Source organism: Carcharodon carcharias, chromosome 15 (assembly GCF_017639515.1).
Source record: "Carcharodon carcharias isolate sCarCar2 chromosome 15, sCarCar2.pri, whole genome shotgun sequence".
Taxonomy (NCBI): domain Eukaryota; kingdom Metazoa; phylum Chordata; class Chondrichthyes; order Lamniformes; family Lamnidae; genus Carcharodon; species Carcharodon carcharias.
Genome location: NC_054481.1, coordinates 56,796,356 through 56,810,325, shown reverse-complemented (window position 1 = coordinate 56,810,325; position 13,970 = coordinate 56,796,356). Strand labels below are relative to the sequence as shown.

Below are 13,970 nucleotides of genomic sequence, written 5' to 3'. Positions count from 1 at the left end.
ATTACTGCCGGCAGGTAAAACATCCTTTCTGCCACCCATTATCGCACTTATTGAAAATCTGGGACGATGCCGCCCTTTATAACTACACAATCAATTTGACGAAAACAAATATCTGCTCCCTCCCACTTCTGACGCTTATAAAAGCCATCTGAATGTTAACCACATAATCAAGAGTCCCAGACCCCCACGTGGGACTGGTAAATCGATGTGATGATGTAACCACCACAAACAGGGGACCGGGGTGGGGTGGGGGAGGTTTGAAGCAATGACGACGGATCACCCCACGCCGCAGACCTCGCTGTGATTGGCTGTATCACGCTGGTTCTAGAGGCACGCGGCCCAACACCTCCCCCACGCGCGCTTGTGCCCACTCAACCGAACTTGGAGCAATCTGGCGGCTGATTGGTGGACTCGTGCTGCCGACGCGAGCCGCGCCCACCTCGTTTCTGATCGATCAATGGTCCGTTTCGCTGTCAATCAAGCAGATGGGGGGCGGGTGGCGCGAAGGTAACCGCGCGCTCTATTTCCGGTAGCAAGTTAGGTTGGTTGTGTCGTTTATTGACATGGTTCTACGGCAAGTGAGCTCGGTGTAAACACGGAATCGCCCACCCCGCCCACCACCACAACCTGGGCCAGTTTCTCGTCTCCCCAACTGTGGTGGCGCCCCCACCTGCATTCCGTTCAATCGTACTGTTTAACATGAATAACGGTGGGCAACCGTACCCTGCTCCTGATCCGGCCATGATGTTTGAGGACTCGACCCTAGACAATCTGGACCCATCTCTGACCGAGAGCAGTGAGATCGATAACGCGTTGCTCAGTGACATTGATGGTGAGTGGTGGGCAGGGCCCGGATGGGCAGGATCCAGGGGGGCGTTAGGCAGACCCTGGTACCTCTGGGCATTGTCTGGCAGAACCGGACACTGCCCAATGAGCTTTTGGAGTATCCAAGGGCTTGGCCTCTTGTGCATTGATAGTTGTGGGTAGAATTAGGAATGTATAGAATTCCTTGGTAAAACAATTGAACGTATTCGCACCTTAATGGTATCAAAATTAAGAGTGCTGGTAAAGTTTTGCTCATGTAAAAAATAAAATGTTATGTGCCATATGCTAATCATGATTTGTCTATAAATGTATACATTCGTGTACATAGAATTTTGTTTTGCTATTGTGCAATAGTTCAAATCAGATTTATTATTATACAGTTGTAAATGACTCAAATCCAGGGCAGTACTGGCATTAGTGCAGCTTCACCTACTTACTGTTTTTTTTTAGTAAATATTGCTTGCCAAGCTACTCCTTTTATAACTTCAATAAATGTTTAAACAATGATGAAACAAATAGGTTTATGAAAAATAATATTTAGAACTGAACTACACCTTGAATTACTATGGGAAATTGGTAAAGAAAGAAAATGATTATACTTACATTTAATTAATATAATAATCATATTAAAACATTTTGACTTTGCATGTATCTTTTTTTAGAAGTGGAGAATGAACATGCTGTTTGCCCTGGTGCCCAGTAGCATTGGCTGTGTAAGGTTACAGTTGCTGAGTTGTATGTTCAGTTTCAACCAAACCCCTTTCAGCCTCTCAGGCAATGACGTCAGGCCTGGGTTACTAGCGGTTATTGCCTTCTGCTGCTGGGGAATTCTCAAGTTCATCTGAACATTGAGCTACTCCGAGATACGTATAGCATCTTGGAAACTTCGAGCTTGTGCGAAGCAAAAGGAACAGATTTTTGTACTTGCTGTGTAGTCCTTAATAAAATGTCAATTCTGAGAAGCCCTTTCTAATTTTTTTAAAAAATGTGAAATATTAAGATGTTTCAGTATTTTAAATGGTACCTTTTGAACTAAAAAAAGTCTTTCATTTTCTGGAGCTGAAATGTCATAGTATGAGATTATGATTTTAAATATCTCGAGTGAGCTTGAAGGCTGGTCGTTGTGTTGGAATGAGCTTTGGGAGCAAATGTCCGACAGTAACCTTTGGTTATTCACCTTTCTGAATTAATCAGTGTCCCTGGAAATATAGACTGTTAAACAAATCCTTTCTGTCATGTCTGAATGGTTAGCCAAACAGCGAGCGACTGGGGTACTGCAGCGATTGGTTCAACCAGATCACCTCATGAAAAAAAACAGATTCCGAAATCCGCCCCTCAATTTGAATACAGTCAGTGGATTTTTTTCTTAGGAGGCGGAGTGGTCAAGAAGTAAAGCAGTTCTGTTTGCTTACTGCCCTGCAATGTGGTTTCGTACATGCACTGTTCCGAGAAGCTAAGCAGATAAGATCCTAAGGTGCTCTTGTGCACTATTGAAAATATTGCTCTTAATGTAGCAACATAATCCTTGTATAAAGTTTTGAACAGATAAGATGCGGCAATGGACTGCACATTTGAAGGTAATAATATTATAATGTAGTTTTACTGTAAAGATTGAAGTGTGTTGGTGCAAATGACCTAAGTTACCTTTGTTCCGACTATGCTTTAACTTATGCAGGATAGTATATTTTAATACTCTTTTAACTGGTTAAATAGTTTCTGTTGTCATATTTTACAACATTGCTTTATTTAATTTTAGATGTTTTTATTTCAGTTTTAGTATGTAGCACTGAATGACATCAAAACATTATTAACTTTTTAAGAACACATTTGTGAAAGTGGACAAATTGATTTTAATGAAAATATTTGTGCTGTTTGCTTATAGTTGTAAAACAAATTTAATACTGATTCAAGATCTGAAATACAGGGGCGTTGGCAGTAGTCCAAAATACATGGGAGCCATGGAGATAGTGCAACTAATGGCAACGGTCTCCTCTGTTAATATCTGAGTAATTGGGAATTGATTGTGTTGATGTAGCTGCCATGTCTTTATTCTAAATTTAGAAAAATCAAAATACTTTTTAATGTTGATTTTAATGAACAGAAACTACCTGCATTTATGTAGCACCTTATCATAACCTCAAGATACCCTAAGACACATTGTAATTAATTAGTTTTGAACTCCAGTAACCATTGTTACATTGGCAACTTTAGTCATTTATTTTAGAGCAGCGCATCTGCAATTAGGGGGGAATACATGTATCCATCTAACTACAATAACTGTAATCTGTAAAGGTAGCAACTTATTTATCAAATCATGTCATTTGTGTTCTGCTTGATCTACAGATATGTTGCAGCTGATTGGCAATCAGGATGGAGAGTTTCCTGAATTATTTGAGAACCACTTTTCTAACAGCTCTTTGCAGGATAACAGTTCATCCATCCCACCTAACCAGGGGTCGCTGAACTTGTCTCTTGACAGCCTCTTGGGGAGTAGCAGCAAGAGTCAAATTCCTGTAAAAATGTACCAGGGGCCTCTGCTCCAACAGCAGCTTCAGCAGCCGCGGCTCCTTCGGGGCCCCTCTCCACAACATATCAAACAAGAGACTGCTCAGATGCAACAGAGCCAACAGCAGCAGCAGCCTCTCATGATGTCGCAGAGTTTTACAGCCTCGACACAATTACAGCCACAGTTTGTGCAGCAGCAGTCGTTGAGCTTTCAGAATTCCAATGGATTTACAGGTGATTATCATTAACATAGCTTTGAACAAAACCTGATTATTTTATGGTCTGAAACTTTGTATAATGACAGTTAAATACAAATCTTGTACATGGAAATATAATCTTCTTTACATGTTCTTAAATGTGTTCTAATCCTTTTTCAAGGTACAGTAATCAATGTTAACCAAAGATATGGGACTTTGAGCCTTTTAAACTGGCCTCCCACTCGTATTTACTATTTCTTATTTGGTTTGCAGTTAGCATGAATGGAAAAAGCAAACATTCAGCTTCAGATGGTTAATCATAGGCACAAAGGAGGAAAGAGATGTTGGTTAAGTAAAGATGTCCTTCTATTCCCTTTTGATATTGGGTGTATCATAATGCAGTATAAAATTACAAAGTAGTCACTTATATTTTCCCTGTCATTTTCTTTCTTCCCCTTTAAAAGCACTGAATCGTTTTGGCATAGTATCCGTGGGCATATGCTACCTCTGGCATGGCACCCAAATAGTTATTCATCTTTAAGCTTAACATGCTGACAGGGTATTTGATAATTGGAGGGGCGGTGTTGTGAGCATTACACCCAAATAGTTACTCATCTTTAAGATTAACCTGCTGACAGGGTATTTGATAATTGGAGGGGCGGAGTTGTGGCCAGTACAGCCAAATACAATCTTTCCTGTCCTGACACCCCTTGTGTGAGGTTTCTGGCATTGGTGACTTAATGTGATCAGTGAAAAATGAGACTGACTTTCCATTTTTTTAAAACACATCCCTAGATCGAGCGCAGTTACACTGCCCCCTGCTGAAACCAACTAACTCAGCACAAACCAGGGTTAAACCTGGAGCCCTCGGTCTGTGCAGTTCATTTGCACAATAGGCAATGCATTTACCAGAGAAGTAAGGTTCAATCTACACAGATCATTAGGCCAAAATTAGAACATTTTGTCCCACTTTAGTTCCTTTGCTTTAGGAAGGATGTAAAGGGGGTGGAAATGGTAAAAAGAGATTCGCTAGGGTCATTAAAAGAATGAGGGGTTTTAGTTATGAGGAGGCTGGAGAAACTAGGGCTCTTCATTAGAACAAAGAAGTTTAAAAGGAGATCTGAGGATAAGTCAGGAAGATCTGTGGTATTACTTGGTGAGTTGGTAACTAAAGGGGATAGGTTTAAGATTGTCAATAGAATCAATGGGGAAGACATTTTTTTTTAAATAGTTATCCCACCAGGAGCAATAGTGGGAGCAGAATCCATGATGGTTTTCAAAAGAGAAATGGGTAATTATTTAAAGAACAGATTTTTTTCAAAGGAAAGGCTAATCGAATAGGATCAAGTGAGAATTGAATAGGTGCGATGGGCTGAATCACCTCGTTTTGTTGGAAAATTCTATCACCAACTGAGGCAATAGGATTCTCAAGATAGTATAATGTGTTTGAAGACTGTTGCCTTCAGAAAGTAATTTAATAAGTCTTGCAGTAGCAGAATTCAACCACCCCAGGTACTGCTATCTGTTCACTGAGGGTCCCAGAATCAGAAACTGTTTTTTCATTATTCGCAGATGATTGCTTGTGCGTTTGTCATTGCCTGTCAGCCTGTTTGACAGTGGAGGAAGTCACAGCAGGAACTGGTTTCTGTTTACATATGTCTTTTTTCTGACAGTGGTTGCCATCAGAAGCAAAAGTCCTGATAGATTATTATTTTAAACTGCAACCCCCCTCCGGCCCCGGACAAAACCATTGCAATTGAGGCTGACTGTGGCATCCTTGTCTCTGCATTATTCAAGATCAGTGAAGAATGATTCAATCTGGCGCCTTCCTACAATGTTGGGGCCCCGTTTCACACTGAGCAAATGTTTACCAATTGACCTATGGAAACAGTATTTGAGTTGAGTGCTTTGGCTAGGGTGTCTTGTATTTCCTTGTGTGTCTTGCTTTCAATAAGATGCCACATAAAGGGTTGCTAAACAAAATAAAAACTTAAGGTGCTGGTGATATATTAGCACTGATGGAGGACAAGCTAACAGAAATGGAGACTCAGGATAAATGGGTCATTTTCAGGAGAGCAAACTGTAACAGTGGAATGCCACAGGGATCAGTGCTGGGGCCTCAACTATTTACGATCTATATTAATGACTTGGATGAACGGACCGACTGCAATGTAGCCAAATTCGCTGATGATGCAAAGATAGATAGGAAAGCAAGTTGTGAGGAGGACACAGAGTCTGCAAAAGAATACATAGAATAGAAAATCATAAAATGATTACAGCACAGAAGGAGACCATTTGGCCCTTTGTGTCTGTGCTGGTCCACTGAAGGAGCAATTCGCCTACTGCCACTCCCTTGCCTTTGCCCCATAGACCTGCAAATTTTTCCTTTTTCAGATAATGACACAATTCCCTCCTGAAAGCCTCAATTGACTGTCTCCGCCACACTCTCAGGCAGTGCATTCCAGATCATATTCGTTGTGTAAAAAAAACATTTCCTCATTACACCATTGCTTCTTTCACCAATTGTCTTAAATCAGTGCCCTCTAATTCTTGATCCTTCCACCAATAGGAACAGTTTCTCCCTATCTACTCTGTCCACTCCCTTCATGATTTTGAATACCTCTGTCAAATCTCTTCTCAACCTTCTCCAAGGAGAAGAATCCCAGCTTCTCCATAAGTTGTGAGTGGGCAAAAATTTGGCAGATGGATCATAATGTGGGAAAATGTGAGGTTGTCCACTTTGGCGGAAAGAATAGAAAAGCAGAATATTATCTAAATGGAGATTGGGAATGCTGCGGTACAGAGGGACCTGGGTGTCCTTGTACATGAATCATTAAATGTCAGCATGCAGGTACAGCAAGTAATTAGGAAGGCAAACAGAATGGTGGCATTTATTGCAAAGGAGATGGAGTATATAAGTAGGGAAGTGTTGGTGAGACCATACCTAGAGTACTGTGTATGGTTTTTGGTCACCTTACTTAAGGAGAGACATATTTGTATTAAAAACAGTTCAGGGAAGCTTCAGTTGGCTGATTTCTGGGATGAGGAGTTTGCCTTATGCGGAAGGGTTGAGCAGGTTGGCACTATACTCATTGAAGTTTAGATGAAAGCTGATCTTATTGAACCATACAAGATTCTGAGAGGGTTTTACAAGATAGATGCTGAGAGGATGTTTCCCCTCATGGGGCAATCTAGAACTAGGGGCCACAAGTTTTAAAATAAGGGGTCTCGCATTTAAAACTGAGATGAGGAATCTCTTCAGTCAGAAGGTTGTTAGTCCTTGGAATTCTTTTCCCCAGGGAGCAGTGGAGGCTAGGTCATTGAATCTATTAAGGAATCGAGGATTATTTAAAGTTAGGCAGGAAAGTGGTGCTAAGGCTACAATTGGATCAGCCATGTTATTTTTGAATGGTGCAGTAGACTCAAAGGGCTGAATGGCCTGCTCCAGCTCCTGTTTCTTTTGTTATGTTTAACCTTACAAGAATGCTTACATGGTTGGTTTCTGACATGAAGAACTTGGCGCACCCAGCAGCGACCCTAATATAACCATGCCACGTTGATTTAAATCTGGCTGCTGGAAGACCATTTCTTTTACCTTGTCATCCTGGCAGCCCTTCTCACTGAAATTTGTAAGTGCCACTGCATATGCAACTCCAACCTGTCTAGAACTGTCAACAGAAGCTACCTTCTAAAGTCAACATAAAATAGCTTAAAATAGATTACAAATTATGGCTAAATATTAATTATAGGTTTTCAGAGTGAGACATTTCCAAGTGAGATTAAGGTCACTGTTTCAGTAACTCCAGCATGCATTAATGGTGAACTGAGTAACATTGCAGAGTATTAGTTGCAGTACTGCTAAACATAATTCAGGGAAGAAAATGATTTTTTGGTAGGAATAGTCCTGGTGTGAGGATCTGCTGTGTTGAACATGCTGCTTTTTCATTTTGGTAACACTGACTGAGTGAAATATTTAGTTTATCATTTTATTTGAGTAGAATTGTTTGGGAAAATGGGAATAAAACTTATGCTGTGTGAATCTTAAGCTACAAAAAGGAAGAGATGGAATGTGCTTTTGGTACAGGGGCTCACCAATAGCTGAGTCCTCCTTACTACTTTCAGATTCAACCAAACTTAAATGGGAAAGTAAGGGTAGAAGATTGGTACTTTCCCACATGCATATCCAATTATTGCCTTGGTCTTAAAGGGGAAAAAATACTAAACTTAAACTTGCATTTCACGCAGACTAACATTTATAGTGCATCTATGTGTGGAAAAACCTATTTCCTGAGCTTTCCCTTTCCTTTTAAGTTATTCAACTTGGATAATAGCTGAGGGAAAACTGTTTCCACTAGCAGGTGGGTCAATAACCAGGGGATACCGATTTTTAAGATGATGGAAAAAGCACCATAGAGAAAAAGATGATGCAGTGAGTTATGATCTGGGATGCATTCCGTTAAAAGGTGGCAGAAGCAGATTCAAAAATAACTTTGAATAGCAAATGAAATATATATTTGGAAAGGAGAATAATGCAGAACTTTAGGAAAAGAGCAGGACTAATTGCATAACTCTTTCAAAGAGCCAGCAAAGGCACAATTTGCTGAATAGTTCCTGTGCCTTGAGACCTTTTAAGATTCAGACTTCATTTAGCAGCATTTTTTTGGAGCCTGTCAGCATAAAAGGCACTGGTGGCTTGGCCTAAATAGCCAAGTGGTTATGGTACTGGGTTTGTAACCCTAAGATCAAGAGTTCAAATCTCACAATGGCAAAACTATGAAACAATGTAACTTCATCTGAAAAAACAGATGGAAATGTGTTTGTACTCAAAAGAGTTAAAAGGCACTGGTAAAGTTGTTTATTACTCATTTACATTAGGCCTTGTGCAAGGGCCATATTTGTCAGAGTACTTAATAGACTACTTAAGGTTGAGAGACAATGCTCTGATATACAGAGTTTTTAAATTGGGAAAAAGAACTAGAAAAAATTATCAGTAAAAGATTCATTTTTGACAAGATTAAACTGTCTGAGACCATTGAAAATCCATCTGCATGCAAATAAAAGAAGCTTGTGTAGTGTGAACTTATTGCATCATTACATTGCCTGGCATGAACTTTGCAGTGTTGAAATCTCACCATAATTGGCCAACCCATCATTGCTGATTTCAATCTATAGCTGTGCTTTTACCCCATGAAACATTGATTTCCCAAAAGGAATATTTATTTGGGGAAGAAAAATGATTTTGCTTTTTAACTTTTTAAAAAATGTACTGTATCTTTGAAAGGCATTGAATGCAAACATAAATTTTTCCTTTTGACATTTTCTCAAAATATCATTAACGAAAATCCATTGGTCCTAAGTCCAGAACTTACTTCTAACTTCAAGCCACATAAACCATTCTGATACTGGTTGGAGGAATGGTCTTGAATAGTTCTGATTCAAAGCCCAATGGTCCACTGATTGAACCCCAGGTTTTCCACTTAAGAAAGGATGGGTTCCAGCATTAAAGCATGAAGGAGACTGCTCGGGTCCTGGTAAAAGAGCTTTCCATTCAGTCCCACTCACTGCCCTTTTAACATTTGCTTTTTTGGATGCTATTGTGATTTGCTTGGAGTAGAGTTTTAGGTATTCCGTACCGTGACAAATCACTGTAAAAGGAATGCTTTGAACTTCTGTTGTGCAAGTCACCTGGATAAACACTGAATGGGTAAAATACAAAGGGTGCCTCCTAGTGGATCAGCCAAAGAAGTGTTTTCTTGGCAACTGTCCAAGTGTGTGTTCGGTGGTCAATTCACCACCTGACTTCAAAATAATGGTGAATCATTGCAGAAGTGTGTTTTTCATCTCTCCTTTCCCCTGGCATTGTGAGCCATTAATGGTCTGAGGGAATCAACCTATTTAGCATGCTTTTGTTAGTCTATTTCGCAGCGGGTTACTAGAAAACGGCACAAGGTCAGCTTGGGTTGATTTTCTCCAACTTCAAATAAAACGCATGGACAGGAATTTTTATATTTAAAATTGCAAGTTGGTTGATCTTTCTTTAGAGCTTAGCCTGAAGGGACTAGAGGCAATGGTTGATGTTAGTAATCAATTAATCTCATCCTTTCTCTCGCCTTCAGCAGCCTACAGGCCTTCATGTCTTTTTAGAAGATAATATTTTTGGTAGATTTGGGAATTTCTTTTAAAACAAGGATTCTGACTCTCCTCAAAGTGAAGAGCTTGCACTTGTATGGCAGACTTTCACGACTTGCATCATCCCAAAGCACTGCATGTCCAATTAAGTACTTTTGAAATGTTGTCACCATTATAACATAGGAAAATGTGGCAGTCAATTTGCGCACAGCAAGGGCCCCACAAACATCTGTGTGGTAATCTGTTTTACCAGCAATGGCCAAGAGATTACTGTTGGACATGAGAACTCCCCAACTTTTTGAATGGTACCATGGCATCTTTCATATCCTCCTGAGTGCAGTTTAACATCTCATGAAAGGCATCCCTTTCAAAGATGCAGCAGTCACTCAATACTGCACTGACATTATGCGCTAAGGTCTTAGAGTGGGTCTTTCACCCTTGAGCTCAGTCACCAATGAGAGTGCTATCACTAGCCAAAGTTGGCATTTAAATAAGATGTTTTACCCTCCAGTAAACTGAAGGTTAATTTTCCTTTGGCATTATTTTGTACAGCACCACCACAGAGTATGGCCACCCAACAGCTCCAGAGCCTGACAGTTCCACAGCAGATGCAGCCCATGACCATTCAAGCCCAAGTCCAGAATATATCTGCCCAGCACCTTTTAACGGCACCAGCTATTTCTACTCCAACTGTTTCATCACAGTTCCAGCAAGTACCAGTAAGTAATTTCAGTTGTTGGGAAAGAAAAGCCTGAGGGGGCGAGGTGGGGCGGGGTAAGAGCAGAAAGAAGATTTGTGTGCTGCAGATCCCGATTCTGATTTCTGAATTAATATTGTATTTAGCAAATGTAGAGAATTTTAGGTTGAAAATGACATTTGCATGTCTATTCCTCTTTGAACACCTGAGGGTTGTTGCAAAAGTTAACATTGGTGAATTTCTGTGCTTTGATCTCATACCCCTCTGTCTTTTGCAAAGTACATCACCTCTACTTTGCTCCAACTTAGTTGACATTGGGATTACTTCAGTAGCAAGAAACCCCTATCATTGCACTTTTGTTGTAAGAAATTAAGACATCCTGGTATTATTTGAGTGCACTATTCAGTTCCAGACAGGAATTGGCAGGGTGGCATAAGGACACACTGGCACATGGCCTAGTTCTAGAAATAGCTGACAATTTATCTTTCATGAATTTGCTGGAAATACTGAAAGGAATATTGTATAAAAGCTGGGTTGTGAATTGAACCGCAGTTACAAATGCGGCAAGTGAATGAAATAAACTGTGGTTTGATGGTATTAAATTCACATATAAAAACTTGTTTATAATTCACATTTTGATCAGTTTAGTCATAATTCAATAATTTAAATTATGATAGATTCAGGGAAAAAAAGCTTTTTTTTCAGTAAGCTGTAGATTGGAGTAGCTTGTATAAATGTTGAGTGAATGACTTATATGGCTATTTGTCAGCTGTCATGCCAAGTTGGAGACTGATTAAGTAAAAGGATCTTTGTTTGTCACTGGGAACTGTAGCATATTGAACAGGAAGATCTGAAGTAGTTGATCTTGGTAATAATGGGGGGTTACAATTGGTCTGAGTCCCCCTGAGCAAGAGGGGAAAAAACCAGCAACACTTCTTACTCTTGATTACCATCCAATGTAAACCTTAATTGAGGACAAGATTGAGTCATGACCCCCCCCAAAGTCAAGTGACCTGCTGAAACTTACCATTTGACAATGTACAGGATGATACCCAAAGCTTGTGAAATCCAACTTCAGAAAATGGTGAGGAGAAAATTGCAAACATGACTCTGAAAAATGTAGAGCATTTTTCACCCGTTCCTCACGAAATATGGTGCTGCTGCGCTGATATGTCATGGATCATAGAACACAACACAAAGAAAAATGTTGCAATGGCAGAAAGTAGGAATTGGGCAGAAATATAAAAATGTGGGTTGGTCTTGATTTTTTTTTTCTGTCGATTATTCTCCTGCAGGTACTTCTCCAGCCCCAGTTCATTAAGGCTGACTCGTTGCTCCTGACAGCTCTGAAGCCGGATGGAAGCACTGTGGTGACATCCGTGAAATCTCCTACCATATCAACTCTAGCAACTAGCACAACTCCCATTCAAACCACATCCCTGCAAATGCCGGTAGGTAACTATATGGCTATCATTATAAATGTGTAACATTCGTTGGGAGAAGAGGATGGTTTTGGTAGACCTTGCTAGTTAAAGTAGAGAAATTACAAACCACTAATCCTTTTGAATTATCCCATGTAAATTATGAACATTCCGAATAAATCTTAAGCACTTTAAATGGCTTTGAACCTTTTTAAAATAAGATTATTTTTCATTGTTAGCATGTGATGGGAGATTAAATAATTGTTTTTGAAATTACTTCTGATACACTCTTTTGAGAAGATTTTCTACTTTATGTAGATGAAAGTAGTACTGTATAATTGAGCAAAGAAAGAGGTATGGTTTGATGTGGCAGTGAGAGAAGCCCTGCATTATTGCATATTAAACCCATATCAGTGTGTGTTTAGTTTTGATTTGCCTTTTTGTACATCTAATGTTTGAACCAATTAGGTGCAAGTGTGATATATATTAGTGTATATACAGTAATAGTTTTGAGAGTGTTCATAATCCAGATATCACACTTTATACCAAAAACCAACAAATTACAAGTAAACATTCCCTAAAAAAAAAAAGTACGCAGAGGTAGAGAGCCAGTCATTGCCTTAAAATTGGTTTCTCCTTGAGGAAAGTGGCAATGCAGCACAAAAGCTAAAGAAATGTTCAAAGCCAAGAATCATTAGGCTTTGCCTGATCTTTGAGTCTACTTAGATCACTTGCCCCCACAGAGGAGAGCAATGGCCTTAAAAGGAACAGACCAATTTAGCTATTAAATATCACAAACTGAGCTCTGGAACATGTAATTGGTGGGCAACATCACAAGAAACCCACCAGCATTTTCTTTACATTCAGAAAGCTGCGTGAAGGGCCAAAGCTTGTAGTGCTGCACTACCTAAAGCTGAAATTGATTTCAGCACAAGGTAAGGTGATGTATTTAGAGTTTAGGACAAGTGAGGAGGCCAAGTAGTTTTTATTTAATAACCTTTATATCCTTTAACTTCAGTTATTTCTTCCTGCTTCTTATTAATTATTCATGAGTGCATTTTAGCAGGCTGTTTAACTCAAGTTTTTCATGTTCAAGCCTGATTCTATGTAAACTTAACAACTATTGCTTTCAAGGGGCCATAGATGTCGATTGGGGAAAGTATTTTGGCATGCTTATTCTCTATCCTACAAACTCAGGGATGCCAAGGCCAAATGGAGCACCCTACTGTTACCCCAGTTGAGGATGGCTAATGCTAGACACCAGGAATTAAACCATGACCTTCCGGGTTTCTGTGCACTATTACTGTTTATGCTCATCTGCTGAGTCCTAACAGCAAAGAAAGTTCAGACGAGCAATGACTGTAGTTTTGTATAATGTAATCAGTAGTTTTCAATTTAATAAAAGCTGACATATTGATTTTTAATAAATATTAGTGTGAATTTGTTTTCATTATTGTCAGAATCTATCCTGTTTATTTATACATTTTATATTCTCCAGGCTCTGGTCAGTGGAAACACAATTTTGACAACAGTTCCTCTGATGGTAGATGCAGACAAACTTCCTATCAACCGTATGCCTGCAAATGGCAAACCCTGCAATGCACCAAACAAGGGGGAAAAACGTACGGCACATAATGCTATTGAGAAGCGCTACAGGTCATCCATCAATGACAAGATTGTGGAACTGAAAGACCTTGTCGTTGGCACTGAAAGCAAGGTAAATACTCCTACTAAATGAAGAATCTGTCCATTAACTGAAAAAAGGTGCAATAATCACATGTTCATACTTAATTTAATGGCTCTTTTTGTTGATTTTTTGCTAGATAAATGCATTGCTAGGTATGGTGATTTTGAACTATGCCAGCCACTACAGTCTTAGTCAGATCCCTGGACTGTGTGGGATAATAAATTAGCCCAACCTTGGGTTAGAGCATGGAAAGATGAGCTAGTGTTTCCATTTCTGATCATTACCCGCTGATCCATGCTGATAAGTGTATGCTTGAATGTTGCTTGAGAGTAAGGTCTAGTTCATCTGTGATGCACCTACAGTCAGTTATCCTGCTGGCACTTGCACTTGCTGTTGAGCTTTGTGTATTAGGAATGACCACTGTGTGAAGTATCAGAAGTGTGTTCTGCTAACACACATGGAATTGGACAGTAGTGTGAATCAAGAACTTTAGCAGAGGAAAGAAAAAC

At 39.7% G+C, this 13,970-nt stretch overlaps 1 protein-coding gene across 1 annotated transcript in view; it reads left to right on the top strand.

Moving 5' to 3' along the window:
- The first annotated feature begins 529 nt into the window (after window positions 1–529).
- Window positions 530–13,970, top strand: part of srebf1 (sterol regulatory element binding transcription factor 1) — a 48,468-nt gene continuing 35,027 nt past the window's right edge. Inside the window, exons 1-5 of the mRNA XM_041206560.1 lie at window positions 530–832; window positions 3,169–3,564; window positions 10,209–10,375; window positions 11,649–11,804; window positions 13,273–13,491. Coding sequence (XP_041062494.1) covers window positions 700–832; window positions 3,169–3,564; window positions 10,209–10,375; window positions 11,649–11,804; window positions 13,273–13,491 — 1,071 coding nt within the window. The 5' untranslated portion in view covers window positions 530–699. The remainder of the gene's footprint in view (window positions 833–3,168; window positions 3,565–10,208; window positions 10,376–11,648; window positions 11,805–13,272; window positions 13,492–13,970) is intronic.